We start from the raw sequence: 12,612 nt of genomic DNA, 5'->3' as shown, positions 1-12,612 counted from the left end.
CAAGACGGGAGTGGACGTCTAATCTTGAGAGTTTGTAAATTTTCATAACAGGCGGCTCTCGCTACCATCACAAGTCAGGCTATACGGCAATTAAAAACAGCCGACACATCACGGCAGAACCAGCCGGCCTTTGAAATCATTGACAAAGTACAAGGTGGAGCATGGGCACCTATGATTAAAGCATCCGGCAGTAGCACAAGCAAGGGGCAAAAGCCGTATGTTTGATAGACTCCTTGCTGAGTAGAAAACTGAAGATGAATTAGAAACACAAGCGGCATAATAAGCCACCTGTGAATATGCAAGCTATATACAAGTGGCTCGGCAATCGACATCATACAACAGGCGGCATGCCAAATGATTATTGAAAACACCCCCTCGTATCTTGGTGCTATGAGAGAGCCAGCTCTCTTTGATCAACCACCAAAGGAGACCGGCACCATGCTTGGCCGGATGTGAAGCTTGAGCAGGCGGCATGTAAAGCGTCGTAGCTCAAGCAGCCGGCCTCAAAACCCAAAGAGTAGTCGATTGCTTGTTCATTGCAAGCATGTGTGGGGCTTGACGCCTTGCATATCGTATAAAACCTGCCGCATGATTATCCAGGAAGTCTCATCTTATGTGTGAGTTGTCACCATAAGCACATTATCATTATTATGATTGCCTAAGGTTAGTAAAACCGGCTGTTTAGGCGACACCCTATTGAAGACCGTCTCCCTTCTGTTTAGGCGGCACCTTACTGAAGACCGTCCTCCACTTATTTGTGTGACAATCTATCAAGCAAGAGAGGCGACATGAATAGTAGCCGACCCCCTATACAATGAAGTCTCGTAGCTATGAAAGCAGCCGACTCTCATTAATAACACCATCCATCCTTTATGGAAGGGAACTAGGTGATCCATCTGCTCTAACACTTGAAATGATTTCAATACTTGATACTGATTCAGAGGGGCAGGCCGCCTATACATTTACAGTCGCCTACTCTCCATTGAGTATTTCACTTTATCATCAGAGGGGCATGCCGTCTGTACCTTTACAGTCGGCTACTCTCCATTGAGTATTTTACTCTATCTTCAGAGGGGCATGCCGTCTGTACCTTTACAGTCGGCTACTCTCCACTGAGTATTTTACTCTATCTTCAGAGGGGCATGCCGCCTGTACCTTTACAGTCGGCTACTCTCCATTGAATATTTTACTCTATCACCATAGGGGCATGCCGTCTGGACATACAGTCGATTCCAAGACAGACGACCACCCTCCTATACTTAGCTAAAAAATGATGGTGGCCTGGCCGACCCTGTGCCTAAATAGGCAGTTGTCCTCCTCTTACTTAGCATCTGCGTCCACCAAAGGACTAACCAAGGCCACAGGCCGAATGATCAGACCAGGCGCCAAGCCAACTGATCCAATCTTCAAAACTAATACGACCTGTCCCAACATCATAACAGGCGTCCGGCGGCATCCCTCCGGATGAAATTCGTCGCAGAGAGCAGCTCCCTTTTGGGTGGAACATTGCTCTATAAACTAATTACACGGCACCTATACGACTGTCCCCAAGGGCAACCACGTAGCCGTTTTTGAGACAAGGATAACTCTATCACTAACCAAACCAGTGGTAGCAGTTGACATCTGAGTCAGATGACCGCCTGTATTACTTGGGATAAATGCAGGGGGTACCTCTTGAGTTAATAGCCAACAAACATTGGCGAATCAAGGGGATCAGCCGGCCTCCGCCGCCTGGTACCTCTACTACTCAAGCTAGAGTGTGACGGAGACTAAGTAACTGCTATGTTAACTTATAGTCACTCCCTCAAACTTAGTATGGAGCCTAAAAAGTATGAGTCGCCCGCCTGTTTTTAGCAAACAGGGGCTCTCAACCACTACTCCTGCTAGGTTAACAACCTTTGAGTTAATAGCCAAGAAAAACTTGGCGAATCAAGGGGACTATCCGGCCCCCGCCGCCTGGTTTCCCTACCACTCAAACAAAATAGGCAGTGATTGACTAACCGCAAGGTTAACCAGTCGCCCTCCTTAGTACGGAACCTAAAAGGTATGAGGAGTCCGCCTGTTTTTTGGTAAACAGAGGTACTCGACCACTATTCTTACTAGGTTGGCTATACTTAAAGCTGCCGTCTGTAACCCAACAGACGTAGCTACTTTGGTTGGACGTCCTGTCTGACGCCTGCTTCTATGCAGACACCAAAGCAGACGACCAGCCATCCCCCAACGAAATAAACTAAGTACCGAACTTAGTATATTGAATCAAAAGAGGCCAACGGCCGAATAATGCTAAAACGCTTACCCCTTGTGCAATAGTTGACAATCCACCTGATCAGGGGCTATCTGCATAGTAGGGCAAAGAATCGGCATCTGTCTAGTTCGGCGGCAATCATTATTATGATTGATTAACTTTGAAAATGTCATACCGCCCAAGGTATCAAAATTTTCTAAGTTAATCAAGTCCATCTCCCATTAGAACTAGACAAGATGCCGACCTAGCAAAGCTTCGAGGGTCTAACTTTCGAAAGGAGCAATCCCTCCTGGAAAGAGAAATAACTCCTTCCGAGGGGCAAATGTTTAGGGTAAAATTACCCATGACAAATGGACCAATCCGGACCTGCCACGTGTCCACCACGTGGGCCAATCAGCGTCCGCCACTTGTCACCCTAAGAGGTCCAACATGAACTAATCAGGCCACGCCACGTGGCCTCCCATATGCCAAATAGGCAAAAATGGCCACCAAGGCCCAAAGTCCGAGAGAAGCCCAATTTGCCCTGGTTAACCTACACCTAAAATTGGCACGCTTCTCAAGACTATAAATACTTAATTAATCCTCATTAAAGGGGATTCAACAATTGATGACTCTCACCTAGAGAAGTCTAAACACATTGATCACTCCTCCCCTAGAGGAACCAGATCTCCCACCTTTACTTTTCCGCACTATTCACTCCTCAAGCAAGTACTAACTTGATCGTCGGAGGCGGAGCTCCTATCACAAGGATTCTCTGTTTGTTTTGCAGGTACAGGCGTCCGGTTCCAGTCTCGGAATTGTAACTCTCCCGCAGGACATCAGAAAACCCCGAAACACCAAGCACATAACTAACCACAATGAATAGCAAAGAGAGCATGAATAGGTCAACCAGCAGCCAACATAATTCCAAACAGGTGAAGATGCACAACAAGCAAGCAATACAGCCAACAACATACAAATTATGTGCATCAGCCTCAGGACAACAAGCCCAACAACCATGCCACTCAATAATCCCACAGTTACTAGCAATCAATCTCAATTTGGATACAGAGCAAAATTAGGGCAACCAACATGAAATACCAACAACACATATACCACATACTTAATACGGAAATAAGCATGAAAATCAGGTTACTCAACGCAAATTTTTCAAAGAACGCCACATCAAATTAAGAGAAAAATCAAAAACCATGAGATAAAGGAGTGAATAAGAAGTAGGTTAAGAAATGCGTTACGCTGCTAGATTAGTTGGTGGTAGTGGTGAAAGGGTTGCAAGACCCTGCACTTTCAACACTGTGAGCCTTAGGGGACTCAGATTTGACGCGCTTTTTTCCAGAGAACTCTTGGGTAGTCTTAGATCTGACCACTCCCACCTCCTCCGCAACGGATCTGGCCTGGACAGGGGTTGCAACTGGGGTTTCATCATCATCGCTGTCAAGATCAACAATTTCAGGAGGCTTATTGGCAGAAACCTCAACATCTTTGCGCAGATCTGGCTTCAAAGCCTGACCATGCTCCTCATCGGAGACGTAAGGAGTCAGCTTTGCACCCCCTCTAGTTCGACGTTTCATATCAAGGTACATTGCAGTGCGCGTACCTATCAAACGCATCCTCCCCGTGCGTGGGTGGCACTTGTAGGTGGCAATAATGTCAGGATCTTCCTTTTTTTGGTTAGGGGAACTCATTTTTCAGAAATTTTGGAAGAAATAGGTAGTGGAAAACCCAGATCTGCCAATTTTAGGGTTTCGAAATGGAGAGAGAGTGAGTTAAAGAAGGAAGTTTCTGTGAGAACAGTAAGAGTGAGACAGCAAAAGACGAAAACAAGGAATAAGTGGTGTAGAAAAGGGGAAGAACGAGGATGTTGAACAATCGCCATTAATGGTGGTGAGTAGAACTTGCATTCAATACGGTGGTTGGGAAGATGAACACTGAGAGGGTAAATGGGATGGGAACCCTAAATTTTTGGTGGGAATGGTTATATTAATTGGGTGGGTATTAAATTTAGGTAAGTAGAGTTAATCTTTTGATTAGAATATAATCAATTTTTTAAGGGTATTACCGTAATTTGACAATTAAAAAATGTACCAAATATGGAAAAAAATCTATTTGTTGCAAATAATAGCAAACACCCCAATAAGATAAATGTTGCAAATAACCGAAACCGGAGGAAGTATATCACTTTCTTATTTGGATTTCTTTTTTTAAATTAGATTTTCTTCAAGTTTCTCCTTATATTATATGGTTTTTATTATCAATTTTTTTAAACAAAACATCCCTTATTTTTTACTTCTCCGTATTACCCCACTAACCCCCTCTATTCTCTAATCCCTGTTCTTTGATCTTTTTAAAAGTTTGAGATAACCTTTATAAATAATGTTTGGATAATTATAACTTCTAAAATATTTATTTACTTATTTGTCCTCATAATTGGTAATTGCCTCTTTTCTTTTAACACTTAAGAACAATGTGTGGACATTTATACCCCTAACACTATTTGTTTGAATATTTTCCCTCATTAATATTGCCAAGCACTAGTTATGACATAAGGCCAAAAAGAAATCTCCGCACATGAAAGTGTTAGCCACCCTAGTATTTTTTAAATTTCCTACAAACTCCACTTACACAATATTTTACCCCATTTAACCAATGGAAGGCGGAGGGAGTAAAAAATAAACTTAACGGGCTGAGGGAAGGGGCGAAGGGCAAGAGGTTGCACAAGGAAAAGAAAGAGAGAGTGTACAAATGCAAATTATTGGGCAACAGACATTTGGCCCGGCCCAAAGTGTCCAAGACCCACTCGCAAAGAAATACGAAGTACTAAAAAAACAATACTCCCAAAGACTTTCGTCAATTATTTCCCAGAAAAAACGACAGCGGAGAGAGAAAATTCATGAATCACTACTCCACACTCTCTGACACTCTACCAATTCTTTCGTCAGGAGAGAGAAAGAGAGTGAGTGATTGGGTTTATATCTGTGAATTTGTGATGATTTATTGAGCATTGATTTCCCAGAAAAAAGAAGAAGATTTATTTTGAGAGAAATTTATAGTGATGGTGCGAAGAGAGATCTTTGCATTTGCTCAACGTCGATGGCTTTATTTTCTCATCGTTGCTGCTTTTCTCCTCATCTTCACCATTTCCTTCAGTTTCCAGGTTTTTTTCTCTCTCTTCTTCCTGCTATTTCATGCATTCATTTCCGATTTTTTTGTTTTTATTATCTGCAATTTTTAGGTTTTCAATTTGTTACTGCTGATTTCATGTTTTAATGTAGAATACTAGAATCTGTGTTATTAGTTTCATTGGCGTTTCGCAATGTGAATCTGTTAGGGTTTTTTTTTTTTTTTTTTTTTTTTTTTTTATAATTTATAATTTTTAATTTTCGGTTGAATTTTTTATTGGTATGCTCGAGGAACTATTTATTGTTTTGGAATTTGAGGCTACAATTGGAAGTATGAGTAACATATGGGAGATCCTAAATTCATGCTCATGAATTTCAATCTAATGATAGTGATTTAGTCTTGTGACTCGAAGTCATGATCAAATGAGGAGTCAATGAGATGTAATTGTTTCATGTAGAAGAATTGAGCTTGAAAAATGGGGAACTAAGGGTTTAATTCGTGAGATGGGATGGCGGGGCAAAGTACATGTTTGCCGATTTGAGTCAGTTAGACCTTTTGGAAAAGAAATCGGTTTTACTCGAATTTAATGATGGCGATGTTACCTTAATATTGCTGCTGATACTTGATAGTGCTGAACATTGTAACATTTCTCTGATTAACTGTATGATATTTGTGGTCTGAATGAAGCAGGATTAGATCTTTGTTATATGCTGTTGTGCTATGCTAGAAAAAAGAGACTAAGAGGCATAGTGTCTACTTGCAATTTGAGTTGCAATAAGCTTATATGGAGTAGTTAAGATGTTTCTTCCCTTCGATAAAGAATGTATTATTATCTTAGAGGCTGGATGTTACTTTGTTGTTTGCATTGAGAAGAATCATCCTGTCCTTTTCATGTGCAGGGCATAGTTGAGGAGGATCTTGAAATTACTCACAGAGTGTTTTTGGATGTTGACATGGATGATCAACGATTAGGTATGTACTCCGTAATGCATATCTATACTACTACTACCACTACCACCACCACCACCACCACCACTACCACTATCACTGTGAACTTGACCATGGTCATGGCTAGATGATTTAGTTTGTTATTTCCCTTCTTTGTTTTCTTCCTTCACTTCCTTTTTAGGGTTGCTTAGTTTTGGAGAGAGAAGGGGGGTGGGGGTGGGGGGTTGGGGAGTGTGTAACCAGACCGACATTCGTGAGTTTCATTAAAATATGCTTATTTCATTTTAGAGGAGGAGATATTTATTTGAGAGGACATTGCCTTGTTTTCTGAGTGCGTCTAAGGCTTCATCAGGGCTTTATGAATTCAATGCAATTCTGCAATAAAAGTAAAATAAAATAAGGTGGAGATTTGTGAAAAGAAGTTAGAACTTGCTAGAAAGATGGTTTGAATCGCTTCTTCTAGAGGGATCATGATGTAGGTTTCTTTGGCTGTAGCCTGTAGGTCATGGTTAGTGAGTAGTTGGTCAAGTGGTAAGACAATACTTTCTTTATTTCAAATGTGCAACATAACCCTTAAAATGAGGCAATGAGCAAGGGAGTGCACCAGTGTTTGATCATTTAAGGAATTGTTTATAAAATTTGGGGAACTTTTGATGTCTCTGGTGCTTCTTCACTAGGTTTACTTGGCATAAAGCGAAGAGAAGTCACTTCTATGAGGCTGAACTTGGCCGTTGTTACATTACCCCTCTTCGCCAAAGAGTAGTTATTATGTTCAAAGAACAGTGTTACACTGCTTTGCTACTCAAATAAACTGTACCAAAGATTCTATGGATGTTGTAGGGTTTCTGCTCCATTTCTATTTTTTCTCCAGCTTGCTTCTTAAATAGGCCCATTGCTGTACTTTGTCAACTGGCCCTTTAGTTGAGGTTTTTGAGTGAGTTATGAGTTTTTGCAGTTGTTGATGCATGCTCTTTGATACAGTATATTAACATATTTGATTTTGGTACATAACATGACCCGGATTGTCCACTTGTCAAAGCAATCTCTTGCTCCTATCTAGCGACCATTCTTATGCATCCCATGTTCTTCTCCTTTTCAGTAATTTCTTAAACTGTGCTTCACTTTCTTTTTACCCTTGCCACACCAACTTTGATGTCTCTTGCTTCGTGTTAGTGTCATTACTTGGTTTAATCTCTTAAAATTTGTTTATAGTGCACTCCTAACAGTTACATATATTGTTTCCAAGTCAACTGCTATCTGGTGACTCCTGGTGAACTTGAGGCTTTTCTTGGATATCTGATACTGGAAGATGTCTATTAATTTCTAATTTCTTAAATTAATAAGTACATAGGATTTGTTATTTTGGTCTCTCAAGCTTATTAACTCACAATTTTGACAGGTAGAATCGTGATTGGATTGTTTGGTACTGTTGTTCCAAAAACATCTGGTAGGTAATTTCTTTTTCATGGTTTTCTACTCTTTTTTTGTATTGGTTTTCTACACAAGTTCAGGCACGCAGTTGCTTTTGCGCTAGTGAATATTATGGTCTTATTAGTTGGGATGTGTGTCGATGATGTTTTTGTGCAATATGACTCAACTCACTTCGATCACCACGTGACTAAACTTACTGCATTCATTTCTAGTTTTCACCATATTGCTTTTTTCATTGAAAATGAATCCTTTCACCACTCTATGCATCAAAGCTAACTCTATTTTTTGGGTTGTTTTATTTCCAGAAAATTTCAGAGCTCTTTGCACCGGTACATATATTCTCTCTCACTTCTGATAATTTGAACTTATTTCTCCTTAAACTATTGGTTTCAAATAATTGTCCATTTGTCCTTTTGGGGTATAATATCCTGCTTCTAATTGCAGGAGAGAAGGGAATGGGCACAAGTGGTAAACCTCTACATTATAAGAAAACTCCTTTCCATCGTATAATTCCTGGGTTTATGATTCAAGGTGGTGATATTGTTCATGGTGATGGGAAGGGTGGAGAATCAATTTATGGCAGTACCTTCCCTGATGAGAATTTTAAACTTAAACATTGGCATGCAGGTCTTGATCTAACTGATTTATTGTAGCTGTACTGTTATATTACCTTTGCACTCTTCTTTCCAAACTTTTGTGCCCTGATACTTGTTACCAACTGATCTTTTCTCTGTTTTTACCTTTCTTAATAGGAATTGTGTCTATGGTGAATTCTGGACCTAATTCCAATGGCTCACAATTCTTTATTACCACAGTGAAGGCAAGCTGGTATGTCACATCTACTCCCCTACTTGCTGAAAATATACCCCCGGCCCCTACAGAAAAAAATTAAGCTTTATTAACTGAAAAGGAGTATCAAAATTTTCAGATCAGATTATCTAGTAAAATCGAGGACACATAACCATACTATCATTAAATTAAATTGAGATGATCTTATAGAGTTTGAAATCATTTTTGCCTGTATCATCTTATTTATATTAGGAACACGTGAGTTGTTTGTAGTTGCTTTTCATCTATTTCTGTTTGTTTTGTTTTGTAATTGCAACGAAGCTGCAAACTATCTTGCTAGAGGGCTGTTAAGGAATTTTTTTTTAGAGATTTATCATTTTAGGTGATAGGCTTAGGAGGAGGTTCTTCTAATTTATACCCCTTGCTAAAAAAATATATACAACAGTCTACTAGAACAAAATTTGTAAAAGGAGGACTTCCTCTTTCCAATTTACGTTCAGTGGGAACTTGAGATTTTGCTCATTTTTTAAGGAAAGCTGGTTTAAATAGGGAACTTGGATATGAAACACCAAAAGGCTTCTTTATCTCTTTCAAGTTTCTCTAAGATTTTGCATGAACAGTCTTGGGATACAAGAGCTATATTTGTGATTCTGAGTCGAATCTTCCATACTTTCTGAAAATTTTGTTATTTATGCCTATTTCAAAATGCTCAGGTTGGATGGCGAGCATGTTGTCTTTGGGAAGGTTTTACAAGGCATGGATACTGTATATGCCATTGAAGGAGGAGCTGGAACTTATAGTGGAAAACCTAGGAAGAAGGTGGTCATAGCTGACTCCGGAGAGATACCCAAGAGCAAATGGGATGAGGAAATGTCTAAACTTTAAGAATTTGCTTATTTCCAAGTGTAGAAGGTTTAGTTTGTAGTTGGCTAAGCATAAGATTTTATGTTGTATGTTTTTCATGCATGTCACGGCGGGGGAAGAAAGCTAAAATCTAGGTTGGCTTTACATGTCTGCTTCTGATCCCGGAAGGCGGAAGTGTTTATTGATCATTAGGCAAATTCTAGTTCTATTTATGTTGTTAGCTTGTAGAACCCTGTAATATAGGCTTGTAAATGATACACGTTGAATTCATTTATCAAAATTGGCATAAATGAGGGGATGAGTCATAATATAAAAATCTTACTAAGTCAACACTCGTGCCTCAATATTTTGCTGTCTACCATGTAAGTTTAAAAGTGCTTGAAGGTTACCTATATAGTTTTGTAGCTACAATTACTTTCTATTTGGTCTTATGACTTTTATAACAGGATGATGTCTGGAATCAGCATCGTTATCAAACAAGTAGTAGTCTTATCTATCCATCTCCTGAATCGATAGCTTGAGCACCTACGATTGTGACCGTGGAAAATACACAGCTTACAGTGGGAGTAGGGCATAAAACTAAACCACCATTGAATATGGATGTAAACAGCAGAACACAAAATGCTTGCTCATACAAAAGCAATTGTTAAAACTTACATGGTAATTGAGTTCAGGGGAACTTACATCAAGATTAAGTTAATACATACAGAAATGATTAATAAACTGATACGCGGTACACAGCAGAATCATTAATTAAACTTGGCTTGATACAAAATAAAGCAATAGGGAAGTTTCAAGGACGGTACTTGCAAGCTAATTTTCCTGCACTATCACCAGCAAATCCGGCGTCTACCCAGGCTGAGTATCCCCCTTCGATATTGGCTACATGCTCAAATCCCTATCCCACATAATTAGTATTTAAGTTAATTAGTATGTTCTGATAAACAAACCAATAGACTATTATTAATTACTTGTGCAAACTTTTTATGCCAAGAATAATTTACGTACTTCATGCTGCAGATCAATTGTTGCTTTCTTGCCTCTACCACCACTGTTGCAAGCCTGAGCCGAAACCGTGATCGTCATTAACACACTATTTTATAACTTAGATAATAATTCAAGAAAAAGATTAATCTGATCTGTAATACGAAGTTGTAAATGGCATATTCTCAATCACTGAGATAATCCGTCACAGAAAAAATAAAATAAAATTAATGTATGGTCCAAAATTGACCAGAGTACTTTTTGTCACAAAATTCCCAATGTTATGGAGTACTTCCTATCTTTCAATCAATTTTAGGCCTAGTTGCAAATTGAATGTCTTACCGCAACCAAGTGATCATCCTTCTTGCAAACTTCTAGAACTTGTGAAATGAAATCAGGATTCTTCACTCGCCCTGTCATACAAAATACATCACGATGCATACATCAATTAAACAGTTTTAAATATTTATTCTATTCGTAATTTGCCATGCCTACATTACCATGGTGAGCAGGTTGTGTTCATGTTTAATTTCGAGCCAATGTATTTGAAATATATCTAAAAAAAATGTAAAATGTAATACGGAGTATCCATTGATCAAGAGGTATTCTAACTTAAAATTCTTAATAATTTGTTTGGTTTTGAGTAAATTGACGTTCCTAACTAGCTTTTATATATACATACATAGAGTTTAGAGAGAGAAGAATAATAAAATTATATTATACAAGTATGTTAAATATAGAATTAATTAATTAAATTAAAAAAGATTTAGACAGTGATATAACATGCATCCGAGTTTATTTGCTCCAAATTTAGCTTAGCAAAAGAAACTTCAAGGAACATGTCAGAAAAAAAAATTTAATGAAGAAACTTTAAAGAAACGTATCTAAATTAAACCTATAGTGCTTAATTACTTTGGTTCTAGAACTTGTTCTTAGTCAACATGATGATTTAATTGGACATTAAAATTGGAACTAATATTTTTCAGTTATTATTTTGCCGACTAATGTGAATAAACTAGAAGTATGTTATATCACTGTCTAATGCTATTGACTGATTTTCAGCATGAAACGTTTTTTTAATCACATGGGTATTGGCTAATTACACGTTAATACACGAAGTTTCGAAACCTATAACTGAAAATGTACTCATCAATTCCTAAGAAGATAGGTATCCATCCCCTCATAAATACCAAGGTACAAATGACCTGAAAACCAATATCAAAATTGACATATTGTTAACGATAAATACTAGTGATCACTAATGGGTAGGTTTGGAGATGACCCGAGTTGTTGCATGTCCTACATTTGGTGTGTGTTTTTTTTTTTTCTTCCGAAAGATGATGAGTATGTAATGAATGAATTGAACAATTGTTGTCATTGTTAATATGCACAATTTTGCGCTATTTATATGCTTAGTTTTGACCATTAATTTTTTTTTTATTTTATTTTTTAAAATAAGGGGTACATAATTAACAAATGTTATCATGTAAATTTTGTTGAAGTAGTCTCAAATTTTCAATGCATTTTTGCAAAATATTATCTTTTTTATAAAAATTTTATTAAAAAATAATTAAAAAGATATATTGATTTTCTAGATAGTTGTTTGTCCAAAAATGTAAAACTCAAATTGTTGCGAATAAATTTGAACCAATGAGTATGAGTGTATGACCCAACTTGAACAAAACCAACATGACGATTGGCGAATCACTTGTTTTTACAGCTTAATCAAAATAGAGCCTTAAACCTTAATTGTTTGATCCACCGTTAACTAAATCTACATACCAAGCTATATGTTGATGTCTTTTCTTTAGATAAGATCCCTTGGCTTCTTGTAATGTTTTTTCGATTGAAATTAGAATTTGTGTACTTTCTAATAAGTTTGATAAATTAGAGAGCTATACAACCCCCTTGTTTTTAATTGTCGTTCTAGAGGATGGCAAGAGGAATGAGAATATATAAATTAAAGTGATCTTAATCCTTTATTTTGGTCCTAAAAGTTACTTTATTCTTGTAATATATAGCCCTCTTTAATACAAGTGCTCTTTTATCACGATTATACTTGCTTTGATATCCAAGCAATAATGCATGAGAACACGAATTATAAATTTAAAAAAAAAAAAAAAATACAATGATGATATACATATAGGTATTTGAATTTCCTCAAAAAAAATATATAAGTATTTAAAATGATGTAAGTTGGCTATAATTTTATATTTTATTTATATGTCTCA

At 37.7% G+C, this 12,612-nt stretch overlaps 1 protein-coding gene across 1 annotated transcript; it reads left to right on the top strand.

Annotated features, from left to right (window-relative positions):
- Positions 1-5,079: 5,079 nt before the first annotated feature.
- LOC110718548 (peptidyl-prolyl cis-trans isomerase CYP21-1-like) lies at positions 5,080-9,727 on the top strand. The gene is made up of 7 exons (XM_021897397.1): positions 5,080-5,399; positions 6,265-6,337; positions 7,713-7,760; positions 8,050-8,073; positions 8,189-8,371; positions 8,497-8,572; positions 9,247-9,727. Exons 1-7 carry the CDS (start codon positions 5,298-5,300, stop codon positions 9,416-9,418), a joined length of 678 nt encoding a protein of 225 aa, XP_021753089.1. The 5' UTR covers positions 5,080-5,297; the 3' UTR covers positions 9,419-9,727.
- Positions 9,728-12,612: the final 2,885 nt, after the last annotated feature.

The sequence above is a fragment of the Chenopodium quinoa genome, unplaced genomic scaffold (assembly GCF_001683475.1).
Source record: "Chenopodium quinoa cultivar QQ74 unplaced genomic scaffold, ASM168347v1, whole genome shotgun sequence".
NCBI lineage: Eukaryota > Viridiplantae > Streptophyta > Magnoliopsida > Caryophyllales > Amaranthaceae > Chenopodium > Chenopodium quinoa.
Note: the sequence above shows the minus strand (reverse complement) of the source record. Positions and strands in the feature narration are given on the sequence as shown.